Genomic DNA, 21911 nt, shown 5'->3' with positions numbered 1-21911 from the left:
GCTACCATTAAATGAGTGTCTGTTACGGTCCAGGTGACATACATAGGTTATCTCCCACCTCCACAATCAACCTGAACCGAGGTACTTCAATGCATAAATAGAGCTTTAGAGATCTTAAAAAATTTTTCCCAACATTCACAAGATTAGTCAGCTTGAAGAAGTCATCCCAGGTGAGCTTGTGAGCCCCCTAGTACCCGACCCTGGGTGCTTTAGTAAGGCAGTGCACAGGATGAGAGGGAAGGGATGTGACAAGGAAGGGGCTCTCCATCTTTTTTGATTTTCCATGTAACACACCTGAGGAATTTGACCTTCTCCAGCAGAAGTGGAACCAGGGATCATACAAGAGACTTGAAGAGATCTGCTAGGATGACTGATCCACATCAAGTGGATCCTCTATAACTAGCCCTAGCTCTACAGTCCTATTGCTAAAAAATAAAATTAAAAAAACAAACAAACAAACAAACAAACAAAAAACAGAATGCAGTCTTCATTGGCTAGATCTACAAGTCTCAAAAGAGGAGGTGTAGTACAACAGGCCTTAAGAGTGACTCTACAAATTCTCAAAACACTTTTGTGAAATATATCACATCACAAACAAACACCATTACCACCCCGCCACTATATCACTTTCTTCAGAAATTTGCAAGGCATGTATGAAGACAGTGACAGTCCCAGATAAAGGAGGTACCTTAAGTTGATCTAACGCTGCTTTCGCAACTTTTACTGGGTGGCAGGAACCCCCACCTCCCAACCCCATGATAACCATTACGGTCTCTAGTAATTGATGTTCAGAGGAATATGCTGGGAGCCCTCACAACAACCTCTGTAAACTCGAATTCAGGAGGACCATTGCCCAAGAGGATTTGGGATTTTCTTGCAGTGATCAGTCTTCCTGGTAAGGGACTATTTGGGATAACATTCAAATCCTGTCACCTTTCAGGTCAATAAGGCAAGTGACATAAATTTCAAGTTCCCTGCCAGCTTCATTAGAGGAAGGGAAACATGACTATGGGGCATTAAGTGTAAGCCCCTAGTGCAGAAAAACCAGGGAGTTGGCCCTGAGGGGACAGCACAGCAGCCACCTAGGGGGAAGTGTACTCCAGTCCTCTTGACAATTTCATTCAAAGTCTTAATTACAATGCTACTGTAAGGGGAAACTGTTTTATAAATGCCATTACAAACACAGTCTGATTGCAGAAATCTTTTCATCTAAAAACTAATTAAGCCATTATTTCCTTTCAGATTACAATGGTGAGTGTAAGTTATTCACTTATGAAAACAGTTATACAATCCTTCCTTTTATTTAGGAAGCATCTCTTCTAAAAGTATCTACAGGCTAAAAATTGAGAAATTAAAAACACTGTGAAGGAGACAATAGTTTTTTTTTTTTTAAACTCACACTCATGATAGAGACAAAAGATACAATAAAATGTTTTTGCTCAAATGTGAAAATATAATGAGCTTATGAGTACTGGCTCAATCATTCTGAAAAGCACATTTTAAAATCATGTAAAAACTAATTTAAAAAAAAAACTACCAACTTTGGCAAAACAATATTATTTTGCAGCCACTAAAATATAAGATCTAAGTGGGCCAGGGTTCTGTTTTATTCGGGGTGGTGTGACAGCATATGAACATTCCATTCATTGAGAGCAAGAAAGCTACTGCCCATAGTGGCTTTGAAGTACATTGTTGAACTTCATGTTCCAAACAAATGAGCAAATTGGAATTGCATAGATTTTCTTCTATTTCATGTGTGTAAAACAGAACAGAGTGGTAATCTTTTGAATAGAAATGATCAAGATGCCAATGACAAACCAATATGGAAGTCACCTGTCAAGGATGCCACGTGTGAGGAAGCTGAGTCCACTGGATGACAGTGTGAGGGCTTGTTCAAGCCAGGCTGCTAAAAGGAGGTGTTACCTCACCCATCACCCCAGTTCCCACTCCTCTCCCACATCCAAAGCTCATCTGGGTCCATCAAGGTAAAGTTTCATTTGTTCAGAAAAGAAGTAAAAGGCTGATAGACCCAAATCGGAAGCAGAGGTGATTATGGAAGACTTACTTGTTTAGCAAAAGGATTCTCTGCAGGTTTATTTTGAACAGTGAGCTCCTCTAATGACTTAAAGTGTTTACTTACAGATCATCAATTATGTGCGGCTTGGAGGGGAGGGTGGAGCCTGTCTGAGGGAAGGTACTTTAACCAAGTAAATGATGAGGAGCCACCCCACAAACAGGATCAATTCGATAACAAACTATTTGTATCTTTTCTCTCAAATATTAATATAGAAATCCATGGGTATCTTAATTTTAGAGCACAAAAGTTGAGTTTATGCCCATATTTTTTAGGAAAAACTGAAATAAAGAGTTTGTGTTTTAGTATTTTCAGACTTCAACATCTCTTTTTTTTTTCATAAACTGATTTGAAAGAGAGAGAGAGAGAGAGAGAGAGAGAGAGAGAGAGAGAGAGAAAGAGAGAGGAGAGTTTGATGTCACAGAAGCTTTAATTAAAAAATGACCCTTCATATGGAAATCTGAAGTCATCAGGTAGATACAATTTATAAAACACACCATCAGAAGATTATTTTCCAAAGCCATTTCTTCCAGAGAGTCGTAGGTAAAACAGCAAGACAGAAGAATAGTTATTTTTGGCAGTCTTAGTGGTACAGCCCTCTCCTGAGGCAAAACTTAAATCAGATAAGGGTCTCAGAGGACCTGAAAGGAAGGAAACCACCCACTCACTGCATTCAGCTCCGATCCTCCCCACACAAACTCGATTTTAGTAACAGAACTAGAAAACATTTTATGGAATATTTAAGGATGACACACCACAGTAAACGCTAGGAACCGCATTTCAACAACTGTTAGAGGCTGTTTCCACTCCGGCTGCACGCAAGAAAATTAGCCCTAATTGGGTACGAGACAGAAGTGTAGCACAGGAATGGGAATTGAGCAGACACTTAATTAATGGTGTTGGGAGAAGGGAAATGGGATTAATGAATGGTTGATATAAATTCCATTTTGTTATTGGGTTAATCACTGGTCTCATGAAAATTTATTTCCTGGCTAAGATTTATAACAGTGTTTTTTAAATATTTTACTCCATTCTGAATAATTTCTAACTTGGATTGTAATTTCCAGAATCATACCAGCCATGTAATTTACCCGCATGTGTACCTACTACATATCTGCATGTACCATCATAAAAATGTGGCAGGACTCAATTCTAAGGACAGACCCTCATGTAAAGTGCGGGAGACAACTTTGATTTGGCATATTGCCTACATAATCGGGGTCTCCCCAGTGATTCCATGACAAGGTGATGAATTTGGTGTCTACAGAACCAAGCCCCATCTCAGTGTTCTGTTTCAGTCATCTGAGACTTCACTGAGCCTCGTTTTTCTTGAAAGAGCTGGTAAAAGTCTTCAGCACGCTTGAGATTCTTCAGATTCTTTGACTACCCAATTAAAAGCTTGGCATTATCTTTGTGCTAATTTAGTTATTTTTGCCTTACTCATATTTTATTCCACAAATATATCAAACCAAAGTAGCTTGGGATTCAAGCAATGGCATCTGGTTTTTTTTTTGTCTTTTTAATAAATATATATGTATATTTGGGGGAGGGGGCTGATATCAGAGAATGAACCCAGGGGCACTTAACCACTGAGCCACATCCTCAGCCCTTTTTTATTTTTTACTTTGAGTCTGCATCTGGCTAAGTTGCTTAGGGCCTCCCTAAATTGCTGAGGCTGGTCTTGATCCTCTTGCCTCAGCCTCCGAAGTCACTTGGGATTACAGGCATTCAGCACTGTGCCCAGCAGATATTTTTAAAAAGTTTTTAGCAAGAAATAAAATAGCTCTTTGTTTTTAATCATAGCTAAACTTTTTTTTTCCTGTACTTAGAGTGATATTTTTGAGTTGAAGCAAATCTTGCTGTATCTTTTTAAACCAAAATAATTATTTTGGATATATCTTTGAAAAAAATAGAGTTTCTGAAAAATACATGTATCTTGCTGATTTACTTAATATGGCTTAAGCCAGCTTTGAATTTACTGTGAAGTTTATTTTAACAATAAAATGGAACTAGAACACACTGATAACAAAGGAACTGGTGAACAAAATTTATAAAAAAAAAATGATGTTTATGGGTAAGACACGAGGAGAGAGATTAAATGCTCAATTCCAACAGATAAATGTGAAGCTGATGTATTTTTGTTGCAAAAGAATTCTTGGCCTTATAAAGAAAGACTCTTTTAAAAACCGAAGTTTCCATTTATATGTCAGATTAACTGCTTGCATGTATTAACCAGTTAAGATATGTAATTTTTAGTTATTTTGGCATCTAAAGCGATAAATTTTATTCAGTTTCTATATTTAAGCCCTGTCTGAAGTAATATAATTGTTATTAGTTTTATTACTTCCTTTTTACAGGTGAGGAAATGGATTCAGGGAAGTTGAGTGAATTTTCTTAAGGTGTGCAGGGTAAAAAAATAAATAAAAAGAGAGACAGCCAGGCATGTTGGCATACACGGGTAATCCCAGCAACTAGGGAGAATGAGGCAGAAGGATGACAGGTTTGAGGTCAGCCTTGACTATTTAGTGAGACCCTGTCTCCAAATAAAACATTAAAAAGAAGGACTGGGGATGTAGCTCAGTTGGAGAGCAACCCTAGGTTTAATTCACAGTGCCACAGTGGGGAAAAAGAGAAAAAGTTAATCTCTGTTATAAAGAAGAGATTCCTCTCCCCACTCCCACCCTTTTTCTTAAAGTATTTACTTTAGAAAACTTGTCATTGGAGATTCTTTTTCCATCTCTTTGTAATGTATATAAATCTTTTTTTTTTTTTTTTTTTAATGCTAAATAAGCCTCTTGCCAACTTTCTACCCTAGGACCATCTTCTTCACTGAGCACGGAAACCAGCTCTGGGAAATGCAACCATCTAGGAAGAGAATGTCTTTACTCAGGGTTCTGTGGTCCAGTGGGAATCTACCTGGGTAGTTCCTCTCTCCAAGTTACTAAACTACCTCCTATTATAATGAAAGTTCATTTTTCCTTGAGATAAAGCCAATTAGCTGACACATTCGGTCATCCCAATTACCAAATAAATTTAAGATGAACTATGGGTGGCAAATGGTGCTGCTAAGTCATATTATTTGAGGACTAGCTGTTATTTATCTTGGGAACATGTATGGAATGGGCTGTATCTGCTTGACTGTATAAAAAGATACATTTAGTATATAGAAGGTTTGGACTCAATCCCCAGCACCTTCTGGATCTCAAAAAGGTGAGGGTATGCGTGCATATGTGTGTTGTTGTTGTTTGTTGGTTGTTGTTTTTTGTTTGGGTATTGGGGTGGGGATTGAACCCGGGAGTACTTTACTACTGAACAACATCCCCAGCCCTTTTAATTTTTTATTTCAATTTTTTAAAATTTCAGGACAGTGTCTCACTATGTTGCTCAGAGCCTAGCTAAATTTCTGAGGTTGGTCCAAAACTTGTGTGGCCTCAGTCTCCCAAGTTGCTGGGATGATAGGCATGACCCACCACGCTCAGCAAAATCTCTTTTTTGCCTTTATAATCTCTTAGTGCATTGTCTATAATACATATCACATTCTAATTTAATGCTCATTCAATAATAAAACTATTTTCTTTTTTTCTGTTTGTGAAGAGATTTGGGGGGTTTGGAGGAGATTTTGTTTTTAATTATACTTCTCCGACAGGTGACATATATAATAATAGAAATGAGATTGAGGTTGGTCCATCTGTTGCACTTTGCTACATATCACAGTTACTAATGCTGGCATATCTTTTTAGTTGTGCCATGTCATTACTTTAAAAATGGCACTATTGTGTCACCAAATTGAAGTCTAATTATTGATGTGCAGTCTTAGAAATAGGAAGAAACCATTTCAGAAATTGCCTCTGGCTTATGAACATTTGTTTCCATCATGCTCCTTAGGTTCACTTTCATATTATGAAGTAAGAATAAAATCATCCGCAGGTACATACTAAGCCCAGAGATCCACTGTCCCTTGAGTACCCCTGCTAAGATACTAGAGAATGGAGCAGCCCAACTAGGAACATGTAGAGCTATGATTTTCATTATTGTATTTTAAACACTCGTTACTAGTAATGAATATGTTCATAGTTCTTCACAGGGACTCTCAGATAATTCTCATGTTTTATTGAAAAAGACTGGATATTTATACCACTTAGGGCAGTTGAGGCTCATTACCTCTTCAGGTTGATGTTCCATATGCTGGAAAATCAATTTGGAGGCTACACAAATTAGTATTCCACAGTTCTAAATAATGAGTTTTGATGCAATGAAGAACAGCTGGGACACAGAAGGTGAGGGTATTCATATGATATCTAAGTGCACCATCCATTCTCAGAGCATAATAAATGGCTGACAAATCATCTATAAAAATCACTACAATAAGTTCAATATTTCATAACTAATAATACATAATAATTAGTAATAAGCAATAACAAGTATCAATAAAATATTAACAAATGCTAGTAGGATATTCAAATTAGTGAATCAGACTCCAGGTTACGATCAGATCTAATGATGTAAGAAATTACATCAAAAAGTGAGAAAGCATTATTATAGATGAACACTTAACTTCCATTTTTAAAAGTGAAACATTTGCAAACATCACCCATTTAATTCCCTTAGGAGGAATAGTTTTCAAGCGGGAACATAAATGTGTTCTGATGCAGAGAACGATCATGGGATACACTGCTAGGACAGTGTCAAGGAGCTAGGACAGTTTCCAAGTTTCCGTATCCTCGAATTCCCTGAATATTGTGACATACAATTAGTCTGACATGCTCCTGTGGCTGAAGTTCTTCTTTTAAAAAAAAAATATAGATATTTTTTAGTTGTAGTTAGATATAATACCTTTATTCTATTTATTTATTTTTATGTGGTGCTGTGGTTTAAACACAGGGCCTCGTACTTGCTAGGCGAGCACTCTACTGCTGAGCTACAACCTCAGCCCCTGAAATTCTTCTTCTCTTTCACTTTCTCTCTTAACCATTCTCCCATTTTGCAAAAGAAAGTCATGGTTCTAACCCTTTCTGAATCTCACTAGGTTGTTCTAAAATGTAAAAAAAAAAAAACTCTGGGTGCTATTATAAGGGACAATTAGATTATTATGTTAATCCAAGAGTCATTGTCATCTCCATCTTCTATAATATATATTTACAAGAAGTATACTTTGCTTTATAATTATTCATCAATGTGTTATATTGAACAATTACATATTAATTAGTGTAATAATAGCTCAATCCAGGATGAGCTCTTTATTCTGCATAACCTTAATGGTTCATCAGAAAAAAAATTTAAGTATTAATTGCAATATTTTGTTCATTATCTTTTTAAATAACTTTAATACATCAAATACCTAGGAATAAATTTAATGAACAATTACTGCGTTAAAAACTGTGAAACTTTGCTAAGAGAACTTAAGGATGTAAATAATTGGAGAGAGATATGATACCCACAGATGAGAAGATTCAATCTCATTACAATGTCAGTTCTTCCCATTTTAATCCATAGTTTGAATGCAATCTCAATCAAAATTACAGCAATTGATTTGTAGAAATTAACAATCTGACTATAAGTTTATATGGAAATACAAGAAAATATAAGGGTTAAGATTATCTTGAAGAATAATTGATGGAAAGCATACTCTACCAGATTTCATAATTTACTATAAAACTCTAGTAATTAAGATACTGTTTTATTGCTATAAATATAGACAAAAAGGTCAATAGAATCAAGTCCAGAAACTGGCATACACACATCTGGTCACTTCATTTTTAATAATAACTTCAATGCTATTGAATACAAAAAATCTTTCCAACATGTGATCTTAAAGGAACTAATGATTTTTAAACAAAAATCAATAATTTCTCATGTCTAAAAATACATTGCTCTATTATCAATTTCTCTGATTGTATAGAATTGGGAATCCTGATGCAAAGAGGGAAAGGAACAAGTCAGTGTTTGAAGATGTTACAAAAACACCTATTCATACTTTTTTCAATGGATGATGGTGATTTATTTTGAAAGAGTGGTATGTGAATTGTATTTTACAAGGTAAACATATGCGATATGTTAGTAATTGATTCTTTGCAACTGATTACACTTAGGATAAAATATTTTGGATACTAAAGTCATTCAATTAAATACATAATTTTTCAAAAATCTTCTAAAAGATTCACATGATATACAAATAGTTGAGGACTATTTTTATAGTCCTCATGCATAGATTCATGTAAGGCTAAAATAACAGCAAGAAATCATTAATGATTATTGACCTTTATTGTGTTCCACACACTGTTCTAGGCACTTTATAAGCACTGACAAAATTCTTTCCCATGTCATCCCTATGAAACAGTTACTCACACTATCCCCACTTCATGGATGATGAAACTAAGGCACAAAAAGTTTAAGGATGTTGCCCGAGTTCACAAAACTAAGGAGTGAGCAAGGACACAGTGTCTTCTCCCACCAAATCTATATTTATGAAGACTAGAATTTAGACAGCCCCATTCATCTTTCTCTTTGGATGTCATGTTTCACTTCTGCACCTATATCCTAAGAGTCCTCTGTATTATCAATGTTGATAAAAAAATAAATAAATAAACTTTAGAAAAGGCATCTCCTTGCAGAGTCCTGGGTCAGCCAGCAACCATTGACAATCCATGAAAGTTAAGTGTTTGATGGCATCACCTGTATGAATCAAATCAGTTATGAATTTGTCCAAGGTTTTAAGTTCCATTCATCCATCAATTTCATCCTGTTTACAGAGAGACCTGACCTATGCCCAACTCTAGGATGGATGCTGTGAGAGGGAAGGATATAACTAAACTTTCTACCTCCGGGAATGCACAAAGAAAGGGAGTAATAGGAAGATAAATACCAAATACAAACAGTGAGATTACTGACATGTATCTGCAGAACACCATACTACCTTCTTCCATCTTTTCTTTCCCCTTGATTAGTAATTTCCCTCCTTTCTTGCCCAAAATGAGCTATTTCAAGCTCATTTTTGCAAGGCAACTTTAAGGTGAACCTTCAGTGATCTGTAATGATGCATAGATAACATGAATTAAGTTAAAAAAAAACTATATTCTAGCACAACCATTAACTGACCTTTTGCTACTCCATAATTTGAGCACTCCTGGGGTGCGAGGTCACAGGTAGTCAACTGGTCAGCCTCCTTGAGTTAACACTCCCAGCTGTACACTCCCATGAGTGCAAAATAAACACTTTCATCACTCCTACCTTCCAATGATCAATGATCTGAATTCAGTCCATAAATATGAAATACCTCTGGTGACTTCTTCCTATGCTTCTAGCCTTTTGAGGTCATCCAAAGCACATGCCTGGTTTATTTAACACTTGCACTCAAAATTACTACACAGAAGCACTTTGCTTCTGAATCTTCTCAGGCTAGGTGGGGAAACTGGAAAAATGCCTAAAAGAGATTTCCTAATGCAGGTGACGACTCAGGCCAAATAAATGGTGCCAACAGAAACGCTTTGTGATTCCCTGGATGGTAAGATCAGTGACAGGTGCAGTGGTCCAAGAAGTTTTTCCACTAAAGAGGTGGGATCTAGCAAGGCACAGCTTAATTAGCATTCCCATTTCACCGCTCTTCTCATCCTTTTCTCCCATGCCAGTCTGCCTTCTGTTCTCTCCCATCCTCTGGACTCTCACAACCATGGTGTCTTTTTTCCCTCTGCACAATTTGTCCCTACATCTTCATCACCAAGACTGTGCTTGACCCATCGTGAGTGTAAAATGAACATTTATTGAATGCAAATGGTTTATAATATTTGAGCTTGGAGGGAATCTTGGAGACCACTTATTTTATGACTGAAATCCAGACGGGCTAAGAGATTGGCCCAGGACCATGCCATCTGCAGGATTAGCAGTTGGAATCAACAAGCTGGAATCTCTGGTGACCTGATTCCAGGTATAGTGAGTGATGTTTTCGCCATGTATTGCTGCCCTCTTTTCCTGTTCATACCAAATTCAGTTTCCATTCTCAGTCCAGGGGTCATCTTTGTACCAATGTGACATTAAATTCACTTACCTGGCTTTTGGCTTCTATAGTCAGCCAACTCCTTTTATCACTAACCAGTAGCCAAGGCTATTTTAGAGAAGAAAAACAGGTCCAGCAGGCATGTTCCCTATCTTATTGCTCTGCAGGTTGCTTTGCAGAGAAAGAAAAGAGGCAACATGAAACAAAAGCCAAAAAAGGGGCCCAACTATTATATAATTGGCATAACAGAGGTACTCAGGATAAAGAGGACTCTGGTGGAGGACGGTGATTATTTTGAAGAGTGAAATGGATGGTCTAAGACACGGAATCTTTTTTGGAATAAAAGTTGAACAACGTGACTGTACTATTTACCCAGCATTCTGGACCATGGAAGGCAGACACACATTTCTCTTGAGTGTCATTTATTTTAACCTCCAGACAGTAAAAAATTACTCTTCCTAATTAGAAATACCAGTTTCATGTTCATGGGGAAAAAATTTTTTTTAATCATGAGTTCAAAACAGAAAGGAAGTAAAATACGTCCAATGTAAAAATGAAAAGAATCCCACCACGTATGAAAGAACATCTTTGGTGATGACAATTGAGGATGCAGAGTCACATAGATTACTTGACTGCAGCACGAGCATCACTAGAACATCAGTCAAGACTGTGTTTTGGCAGCATGTAGCTGGAACACAACAAAAGAGAAGTTCATTTTCATCTCACAGCAAGGCAAGAACCTGTTCAGAAGACAGCTCAGAGGTCATACACAGAAGTCAGCTCAGAGGTCATACACAGAAGTCAGCCACTGCTATCCTCAGGATGGAGTTCTGCTCCTCATCTTCAAGAGGGAAGGAGGGAAGTGCTGAACCTCCAGCTATAATACCATGTTCCAGACAAGATGGGGTGAAGAGAAGGGCACCAAGCACATCCTGACTTATCAGAAAAACACTCTCCCAAAAGCCTTCTGAGTAGGTCTCATGGGCCAGAACTATGTCCTGTGGCCCAGGAGAAAACAGGTCTGCAGAGTCAATGTTTTTTGTTTTTTGTTTGATCATTAGGGTTGATCTGGACAGTGTAGTGAAGATAAAACAGATTTGTACCTTAGGAAGTATATAGGAGTGGCTGCTACAATTAGGAAGGCTCGTTGCCAAATGGTTCCTCACCTCTATTGAAACTGGAAGGTCCCAAACCAAGTAGCCCATGGCCTTTCTCATGTGTTAAATGAGGCTTTACCAGCTCCATATTAGTGCCCTGGCATTAGGAGACAAAGAAACATCAATTCTACTGCTAAGTGTGTTCCCTGTGTCTTGAGTAAAGAGCAGGATTACCACCAGCAGGTAAGACCTGCTGAGGATTCAGATAACGTAGAATGGCCATCAAAGCAGTAACCACTGAGGCACAAGATGACAGACTGAAAGATTTCAGATTGAAAGAAACACCTGAACTTCTCAGCTCACCTTCCCATCCAGTAGAGCACTCTCTAACTCAGCACCCTGGCGGCGGATTCTCCTGGATGTAACTGAAATCCCCCAGGAAGTACCATGGCCTATCTAGACCCTTCACTGCTCAGAGTATGGTTCCACACCAGCAGCACCTGAGTTTGAGAAACGGCAATCTGGATGTTACTACTTGCGGAGAACAGCTTTATTTATTGAAAATACTTTGCACATATTGCTTTGGAAATATATTTTCTTGTAATTCTCTCTAAGCTCAAGGTGTGTTCAAATATTTGGATTAGAAATGCTACTTTCCAGAAAACTTCTAAAACTCCCTAAATCCTCCTTCTCCCTTTTGCTTTCACAATCTTCACAAGTGATGGCGATTATGTCTTCTTGTAATTTTGTCCTCTTAAAATTCTGTCTCCAGAAATCTGCATGACTCTGCAGGTGTGCTCTGTTTGCCACAGGGAACAGGGAACCCTGTGACTCATGGTGTTTTCTAGTTATGCTCCCAAAGCATGAGTGGCTTGGTTGTGATGACATTGGGCAAAAAAAATAAGGCTTTTCAGATCAGGCACCATACATCCTCCCTACTCCTCTATGATGTACTCCCCCTTTCACCCAGTCCTCCTTCCTATATATACATTCTCTTCTAGAATCCCATCCTCTGGTACCCTCCAATCATAGTATCTTTATTTCTATGTGTTTGCTTCTTTCAAAAAAAAGTATTTGGGTGGCACGTGCCTGTAATCCCAGTGTCTTGGGAGGCTGAGGCAGGGGGATTAGAAGTTCAAAGTCAGCCTCAGCAACTAAGCAAGGCCCTAAGCAACTTAGTGAGACTCTGTCTCTAAGTAAAAAAAAAAAAAAAAAAAAATTAATTTAATTTAAAAAAAAATAAAAAGGGCCAGGGGTGGCGGGAGGGGATATGGCTTAATAGTTAAGCATCCCTGGGTTCTAACCCTGGGACAAATACTCCTGAGGCTGAGTGGCCACAACTGAAGATGCATGCAGAACCCATTAGTTGAAGGTTAAGAGGAGGAGGCTCTGAAAGGGGTTCAGACATGAGTGGTTAAATGTTCCGCTCAAGCTTGCGGGGGCTGCTCTCCACAGCAGGAACTCTGGTTCCCTTTCATACCCCCTATTTACCATGACAGCCACCTCTCTCCATTCTTGGAATTAAGGCAACTCCTGAAACCTGGAGTACGGAGCAACTGAACTTGGAATGATGTTCTTTCAAGTTTAAGCAATTTCCGAAATTAGGCTCTTTTGGCAACTGTATTAATTCAAGCCACTGAGATATTATTTAGTACCGTGCTGCTCCAGGGCACTAAATAATGTCACATTTTCACAGCACAATGCCATTAGAGTTTATAAAGCACTTTCACCTAGGTTATCTCATTCAATCTTGGCAACGGCTCAGTGCAGAAGGTAGAACTGGTGCATAATCATTGTTTTGTAATGATATGGATGCCCCTGGGATGAGCTCATGTGGTAAATATGTGTGAAGCAGAGGTGGTTCTGGAACATCTGTCTTCTATTTATTTAGAATTCTTCCCACTGCGGCATGAAGAAATAAAGAGCTTCAATTAAGGGACATTTGTGATCTTTGTCTTATAGACATTTTTTAAAAAAATTTAAATGTATTCAATGCTACTGGAGAGAGAGTGGCATTGAATACAGCCCAGAATATTATGGGCTATACCAAGAAGGAGAAAATAGTTCATAAGATCCTGACCTGGGTGGTATGTATGCCTAGTCTTTGACAAAAGAGGACAACTATACTTTCATAGCACCTGTGCCAGACCATCACGTAAGTCTCTTAAGATAGAAAATAGTGGCAGTTGCCAGAGTATTTTCCCCAATCCTATGTTGTCATCGTTCAATTTGTCCCCCATTGCTTGAAAATTACCCCCCTAAAATACTTACTTTACTATTTATCAGGAACTTGATACTCTAAATGGAGACGAAAGGGAGATGCTACTGATTGATGAGTAAAATGATCTTGGCCGTGATGTTCTGGGATCTGTGCATTTTGTTTGAAAAAAGATTAACTGGATTCCTTTGGGGGAGATGTGCTCATGTTCAAACCTCTTGAACACAGAGTACATTTAACCTTCCAAGCACAGACACATATACTGTCCTAACAGAGCAATGGACCTACTTCCCCAAAGGGAACACATTTGTAGGAATCTTAAAAAATAAAAATCAAAAAGGCATCTCTATATCTGATATAATTTGTGGGAAATTATAGTGGGGGCATATAATAAGAGGTCAAGAAGAAGTTAAAAATAGTCTCATTGCCTCATATTCTCATTGGAATAACCTTAAATGAAGATACATTTGTCTTATAATAAAGTCAAATAAACAGCTTAATTAGTTGAGGCACATAGTTTACTTTAGATCTTTTATACTACTTATTGACTATCATTTCAAGAAATGACATATTTCCATAATTTATTAAATAATATATCATGCCAACCTCCACAAAACATGTAAAATGATAAACTAAGAGGGGATCTTTTGGGGACCAAGCAGATATCCCTTTGCAATTATTAAAAGAAGAGTGTATATGAAAAAATCCCAGTGAAGAAATACTTATTGCTGAAGGAGGGGCCATTGAACCATTTACCTTAAAGCACAATTAGGATTCAATTCAAGTTTACAGAATCCAGGAATTACCAAATATCAAATGCACTACAGGAATCTATGGATGCCACCCATCAGCATTCCAGTTCACATTGAAGTGTAAATCCTCACCAGTGGAAAATCAACTGGACACGTACAGATTACATGGCAGAGCCGACCTCTGGCTAAGGCATATTGTTACATTTTACTAGCTCCAGGAATATAAAATTGCTCATTCATAGACCTCAGCTCTCTACATAGTTTCAAAACGTGGATTCACTGGTGCTACTTTATTATCTTTGTTACTTTAATTATCAGTATTTATACTATTATTATAATTAGTCTGTAAGTTTTCAGATTAGCTCATATCATAGAAAGAGAAAAGAAAAAAAAAAAAAAAAGCCTTCAATGCCAAAATTCTCCTTTGCAACTGGGTACATTCAAGGTGGATCAGGGATCTAATCAACAAAGGTAGACATGAAAAAAAAAAAAAAAAAAAAAAACTACCTGCAAATATAATAAAGGTCAGGCATTATCAACTTTCCTTGTTCATAAAATTGGAGGCTAAAGGTGTTGAGTGTTAATTAAATGATCAATTAAGTAAGTGCCTAATACATGGTAAGTACTCACTTAATATTAACATCAAAGTGACAAAGAATGAGAATCATAAAGATAAAATTATCCCAGACTGTTAGGTTCCAGTACTGAATCTGGCCAGAGCCTGGTGCCTATTTTGAAGGAGGAAAATGAAAGCAAAGTCTTACATCAAGATTTAGTTATTTTCAAAGTAATTCAGCAACTCTCAGATGTGAAATTAACGCCCCTCTGCTTACCCCCCATGCATGTGAAAGCAAATTAAATTTCATGCCAAATCACCCAGGCAGTTAGTGAGCAGCACAATTTCAATCTGTAGGATTTAAACTGATTGCTCTAAAAATATAATTCACCAATCGGGCAGCATTGAAGTCAAACATGGTCTTCTTTAATCATTTCTCCTGACAAGTGCTTTTCCCAGGAATGTGGCCACTGTGGGACTATAGGTTGACTCATCTCATGGAAGTGAGGGATTTTATCCCCAGCTGCAACTCAGACACAGCAGGGAAAAATAAATTGACCCCGTGGAGCAGAGTCCCTTCCTCTATCTTTAAGTAAGCCACATCCTTCTGCTTTGTGGATCTCCCAGTTCCAGAGCCATTCTAACCTAGGTGGGGAAAGAGGTCACTTTTGGATCTCAATTTTCACCAGATTTGTCTTATTTTTTAACCTGAATCCCATGTGTTATAGAAGGAACCAATTTCCGTTTACTCTCTGATTCTGTTCTTAATGATTGTGTAAGTGTTCTGACAGAATGTTTATAAATAACTCTTGGACATGATCACAAGCAAAGATAATAATGAGAGACCCACTTTTTTTTTTTTTCCTTCAGTGTAGGTTTAAGGTCTTTGGAAGTGTAAGTTTATATCCCACATTTTGCCTTACTTAGGGTTGTTTCCAGAAGCATCCTCATAATGTGGGTTTGGAGTAAATTTATATCCCCTGCTTTGAAATGCACAAATGTTACATTCAGACATCTAGAAGTCCTTGGTCATGCTTGAGGCAGATGTTAACAGTTACAGAGGGTCTCAAATTCCTAAATTCATGAATATAGTCATTGACCTGTGGTCTCTGAGGCACTGGTGGACAGTTACTGTCTAGACATCTTTAAGACAATTCCAGTTTGTTCAAATTGCGTCCAACTGTTCTTACACATACACTTGTTTAACCCTCACAAAAACTCTATGTTACATTATAAGTTAAAGCAGGGTATGAATTTTAGGCTACTGGGAGGGATTCGACAAAGGAATGGAAAGATAACATTTATATGATCAAGACGTATTGATCACAGCCTTCAAAACTGACATGCTTGGATATGTGCACAATTATTTTACAGTAACCCTAAGAACACTGAATGAATAATAAGGGAGCCCTTACCTCAGTGATGGCACAATTTTTTCTTAGTTGTAATGTAATGGATGAGTGCTACGATATACTTTATCATTTCACTGCAAATCTGTGTGAGATGTCCTTGATTGCCAAATGACTCCATTGGCACTATTAACATTTAGTGGGCAGGGGCATGGATTCTAAACTTTCTGCAAAATCCCAGGAGTCCTGCATATTAAAAATGCCCAAAGGTACAAATGCCCTACTCCCAAAGCATTGCCAGTTTAACAAATATACTCTTACTTTGCAGTTACATTTATATCTAAAAGATGCTTCTACAGAATTGAAGATCTATTCATACTCCATTGTACTTTAAATATTCTCCTGGAATCTATTGTGGCTGTTAATTAAGCATTTTAGAAAATCTTTCATAAAGATAGACAGTATAAAAATAAACTCAATTTATCCCCTGGACTAGCCATCACAATTGCAAATAAATAAAATTGAAAAAAAATTTTTTTTAATCAAGTAAGATAATGGAGAAGAGTGGGAATTCCACGGGGGTCAAATGAGATTCCACAGTGAGAGTGAAATCTAAGATTAAATTGAGGTGATCAATGAAGATCATGTGGGAATCAGTGGAAGGCAGAGAAAGGAAGGAAAACTGAAGGGGGGGGGGTGTGGAAGAAGGAGGAAGCAGGAAAGTGGGAAGATCTGTGCTTCTATAGATTTTTGGTAACCATGGTGATTGTGGGGGAATGTGGTCATCAGAATCTGGGCAAGAACTCACCAGCATCTCTTTTCTCTCTTTCCTAGGGTTTCAGTATGAAGTTTAGATGCTATATGATGCTTGAACACACCCATCCCCCAATAAAGAAATGAATCCACAAACCACCAAAGTTGCCTGTTGGCTCCTGACGCTGTGGAGGCATATGAAACCACTGGGAGCAAATATGCTTTCAAGCCAGGTCCCTCTCGGATACACACTAATTCAATCTCCGAAGAGAATTCAAAGGAACAAGACAAACAACCTGATAAAAGAATCTGCTTTTTTAGACAAGGCAATTCCAGTTTCCATCAGGCAACGAGAACAGACAGGGACCACAGATGGCATGTTCTGGAAGCTTTCATTTAACAAAGTTGCTGCTTGCTTTTCCAATTGATCCGGTGCCTTTTATGGATGGCCATGAAGTGGACACCAAAAGTCCCAGCAAGTTAATCTATTTGTCCTTTCCACTGAGCCACCTGCTGCTGTATATAATCTGAGAGAACCTTTCAGTATTTCTGACAGCTGCCCCCTTGCCAGTCTTCTCTTTGGAGCTTTTCTTTCCTCTGCCCCTTTTCTCCCTCTGACATGGGCAGCCCCAATTACTGAAGCATTTGCCTCTTGCAGATTCTTCCTAAGGACTCTATTCAGGACACCATAAAACATCTCAAAACCCTGGCAAATTCCCCTAACTTCGTTTTTTAAAAAATTTATCTGTTATTATTTTAAATTAGAACTTCAGGGCACACACTATCTTTACTCAATCTTTGTTACTGGAATGGCTTCCATGAAATTTTGAAAAGCTATACATTTCTATATATCCAATGTACGAGGCTAAAAATAAGTAAAATAAATCCAACTGCTTTTTTTTTTTTTTTTTTAAACTTGCTATTCATCATATACAGCTAAGTTTTCTGGGAAACAGCATGGTGGAACAGAAAAGTAGGGGCTTTATGAATCAGACAAAACCTATTCAAATGCCAAATTCAAACTTGGTCTTTCCAGTGGCCAGCTGTGGAATTTAGGAAGCTATTTAACATTTTGGAATCTCGGCTCTTGCTTCTTTAAGAGAGACAGAAAAAAACTACTACACAGCATCAGTGGTAGTCTTAAATGACAATCTTTAGACCATATCCTTCTCTTTAAAAGCATATTAGAAAATGAGATTCAATTAAGCAAATCTTCTTAACTCCTCTAGAATAACCACATAAGCCAGAGCTAATTTGTCAATTTTGAAATAAGCAGATAAAGTAGAAAAAGCAGTAAACTAGATCATAACTTGCTTTTCTTTGGTGATTCAGAAGACAGCTAATATAAAAATAGATAAAACATAAATGGAAATTTGTGGTTGGTAGAATGCCAGGTAACTAACTGAAAGTCTGTTTTAAACATCATCAACCCTTAATTATCTACTTGTACCTGAGGGATGTTCTGGGTCTGCTTTAACCAGAGGATCTCTGCACATTACAACCACCTGGGGAGCTCTGAAAACCACCACTCCCTCAATGAACCCCATAACAATAAACCAGGCTCTCTGACCATAGGACCCAGATGTCAATCAGCATTTTTAACCGCCCCCCAGGTAATTCCAATGTACAGCCATGCTTGAGAACCAGGGCTTTAACCAACCCTTCTGAAAAACACATTAATGTGCAAATGAGTCACATGGGAATGATATTAAAATGTAGAGTCTGATTCAATAGGCATGGGGGAGGGACTCCATATCTACCAAAAAGCTTCTTGGAAATGCTGCTGCTGCTCTAGGACTCCATTTCAGGTTAGCAAGTTCTAAATTCAGTATCCACAGCTCAGTGTCCACATGAATTGTCAGACACAGTTTGTGGCCTATTTCCATCGTGCGATGTAAGCCCGAGGAGTGCACAATTATTACTGTTATCCTTCCCATCACCCTTGAAAAATTAGTAAGAATCAGAGGCACACCATACATTTCAAAGTTAAATATAAGTGCATTTGGCTGGGTTACTCATGGGACTGCCCCTCCTTGTTGCTGACATTTGTTGGACACAAGCATTACTGCTAGAGCTGCCCAAGGCAAATTTTCTGAGAAGTCTGCATGCTTCTCTAGGAGACACTAGCTGGATTTCCAGATAAATGATATCAGTAGGGACTCTAAGGGTAAAAGACAAGAAGTTTGTTTTATAGTGTAATGTGGGGAAAGTGACCAAGTGTTTACATGAAGAAACTAATCCCACTTAGATTCAACTTGTCCATGCCCGGAACCTTCAAAGTGAACATTTATGGCTTTGAGGCCATTTTCAATGGACGGTGCCAGCACAGTAGAGGGCAGAGTGCTGAATCAGCCACTGCGGTGCTCACTGATTGCTTTATAGCACAACACTGGTTTATCTCTAGCAGGAAATATGAATCCACCGATAGCAAAGACTATTTACTGTATCAGCTTCTCTGCAGCTTTTAATCAAGCTGGGATCCCAGCATGTAAGTCCCCATCTCTAAACTCGGCTAATGGGAACATGGTCACCTATAAATCCTTAATTTTCAAAGACCATTTTCCTTAGGAAGTGCTGAGGGCAAAAATTCTGCTATCTCAGAACTTCTCAGCAACCAATGTGCCATTTTGTTCAACCCACGGGGTGCCTACTTACGGGATGAATGCAGAACTTTAAATGGGAAAGGCAGGAACTCAAATGATTTCATTCCTGGCCCTTTTGTACACTTCCTCCCAAACATGCTCTGGCAGTCACTCCCTATTTACAGTTTGTGGAATTTAGAGAAATGCTTTGAGAAGAGAAGGAGGAAGGTGAATGAACTGAGAATTATGGTAGAAAGCTACAAAGGGTTCTCAAAAAATAACTCTCATCTTTCTAAAACTGTACTGGCAAATCAAGGCCCCCAAAACAAAATAAGCAGAGCTTAATCCTATAGTAGGAGTAGCAAGCATCAAACAGACAATAGTAGCACTGTTTTTACATTTCCCCCTTCTTTTAGGCCAGAGATGACTAACCAGGAGTTCTCGGAAATGAAAAGTATCCTTGGATGGATGTGAGAGTAAATTAATCTTAGAATAGTTCTTACCCTTTTCTTAGTTTATAGATCTGTGAACTATTTAAAATTGTGATTAAACCTATATATGAATATATATATATATATATATTCATATATGTCTCATATATGAATATTATTACTATATATATATATTTTTTTTACATAATATGCGCTGGTAGGAATGATCTCATGGAATATTATTTAGGTTTCTTAACAGAACTTACCTATTTTCCTTTTCCTTCTTGTTTTTAATTGATTTATTTTTAACTAAAGTATCAATTGCTAAAGAAAAGTCATTACTCCTTTCATTCATACAACAGGCCCTCTATATCCACGGGTTCCACATCCATGGATTCAACCAACCTCACAGTGAAAAAAATATTCAGAAAAAGAATATTGCGTGGTGACGCATGCCTGTAATCCCAGTGGCTCGTGAGGCTGAGGCAGGAGGATTGCAAGTTCAAATCCAGCCTCAGCAAAAGCTAAGAGCACTAAGCAATTCAGTGACACCCTGTCTCTAAATAAAATACAAACGATGTGACTCAGTGACCAAGTGCCCCTGAGTTCAGTCCTCTGTACCAAAAAAAAAAAAAAAAAATGTTTCTGTAGTAAGCATGTCCTTTTTTTTTACTTGTCATTATTCCCTAAACAATTTATTATAATAACTATTTACAGAGCATTTCTATTGTATCAGATATAACTAGTAATCTGGAGATGCAATGGCTGTACTTAGGTCATATGCAAATACTATGGCATTTTTAGAGGAAACTTAAGCATCTACAGATTTTTGTATCCATGGAGGTCCTGGATACCCTCTGATACCAAAGGATGACTATAATTCATTTCATTGGTTCAAAAGATATAATTAGCAGTCACTCTAGAAATTTTTCTCATAAATAATTTTGTGAGTGCAGTAAATTTATTTTACCCTTTGCTCTTTATCCTCAATTCACAGTCCAAGATGATCTAAGAACTAGTAGCATACAAAATTTCTTGGCAATCCATAAAAAAGAACATTCTGGAGGCAAGTGACACAAAACTAGGGATGATCAAACGTCCCAATTCAAATATTTTTCTATCTTTTCTCTGCAACTTTAAAACATTGGGAACATTTTCATGTTGTCCTTCATCAAATGCTACCTAATGTAAAAATGGTAAAATCAATCAAAGACGTACTGATTAATACAATCTTCAATCAATATGGATTATCTTAACATCCATTTTTGCCCCATTCCAATGGATACCTTTAATGAAAATTATAAATTTAGCTAAGTTGAAAGAAAATTTAAAAAATTTTAAATCCCAGAACATAACTTAGTATTATAGATTAAACTGTGTTCCTCCAAAGGACGTTGGAGTCCTGACCCCCTGGTATCCATGAAAGTGACTTCATTGGAAATGGGGTGCTTGCAGATGATCAACTTGGGGTCAAGAGGTAGGTCCCAATTTACCATAATTATGTCCTTATGAGAAGAGGAAATTTGGGCATAGAGACAGACATGCATACAGGGAAGAATAAGTGAAGACGGAGAGACCAACATCTACAGTTCAAGCCAAGGAACATGAGGCTACCAGAAACTAGGAGAGAAGAATGGTACAGAATCTCCCTCACAGCTCTCAGAAGGAACCAACCCTGCAGGGAATGGTTGTGCATCCGGTCATCTCAGATACCTGGGAGGGTAGACAGTGGGATTGCAAATTTGACAACCACCTGGATGACCTAGCAAGATTGTGTCTCAAAGGGAAAAAGGACTGGGGATATAGCTCAGCAACAGAGCACTTTCCTAGCATGCAATGTCCTTGATTCAATCTCCAGTAACATAATACAACAAAACAAACAAACAAAACAGCAGGAACCAAACCTGAGAAATCTTGATCTTGGACTATTGATAGCTGTGAAGTAGGATAAAATAAAGTTTTATTTTGCAAGCCACCTACTTTGTGGCACTTTCTTATACACTCCTAGAAAACTAACACAATTAGTAAATTTAATACACAGGATTTATTATATGTGTTTCTGAAGACATTAAACAAGAAAACAGAGAGAGAGAGAGAGAGAGAGAGAGA

At 37.8% G+C, this 21911-nt stretch overlaps 1 protein-coding gene across 4 annotated transcripts in view; it reads right to left on the bottom strand.

Moving 5' to 3' along the window:
• The window catches only part of Ctnna2 (catenin alpha 2), a 940372-nt gene that overhangs the window by 272838 nt on the left and 645623 nt on the right, over positions 1-21911 (bottom strand). Inside the window, exon 8 of one of the 4 annotated variants that reach the window (XM_076833066.2) lies at positions 8980-8997. The exons of the other annotated variants lie outside the window; for them this stretch is intronic. Coding sequence (XP_076689181.1) covers positions 8980-8997 — 18 coding nt within the window. The remainder of the gene's footprint in view (positions 1-8979; positions 8998-21911) is intronic. 4 annotated transcript variants of the gene reach the window in all.

Source organism: Callospermophilus lateralis, chromosome 14 (assembly GCF_048772815.1).
Source record: "Callospermophilus lateralis isolate mCalLat2 chromosome 14, mCalLat2.hap1, whole genome shotgun sequence".
NCBI lineage: Eukaryota > Metazoa > Chordata > Mammalia > Rodentia > Sciuridae > Callospermophilus > Callospermophilus lateralis.
The sequence above is the reverse complement of the archived record's forward strand: the minus strand, read 5'-3'. Positions and strand labels throughout refer to the sequence as shown.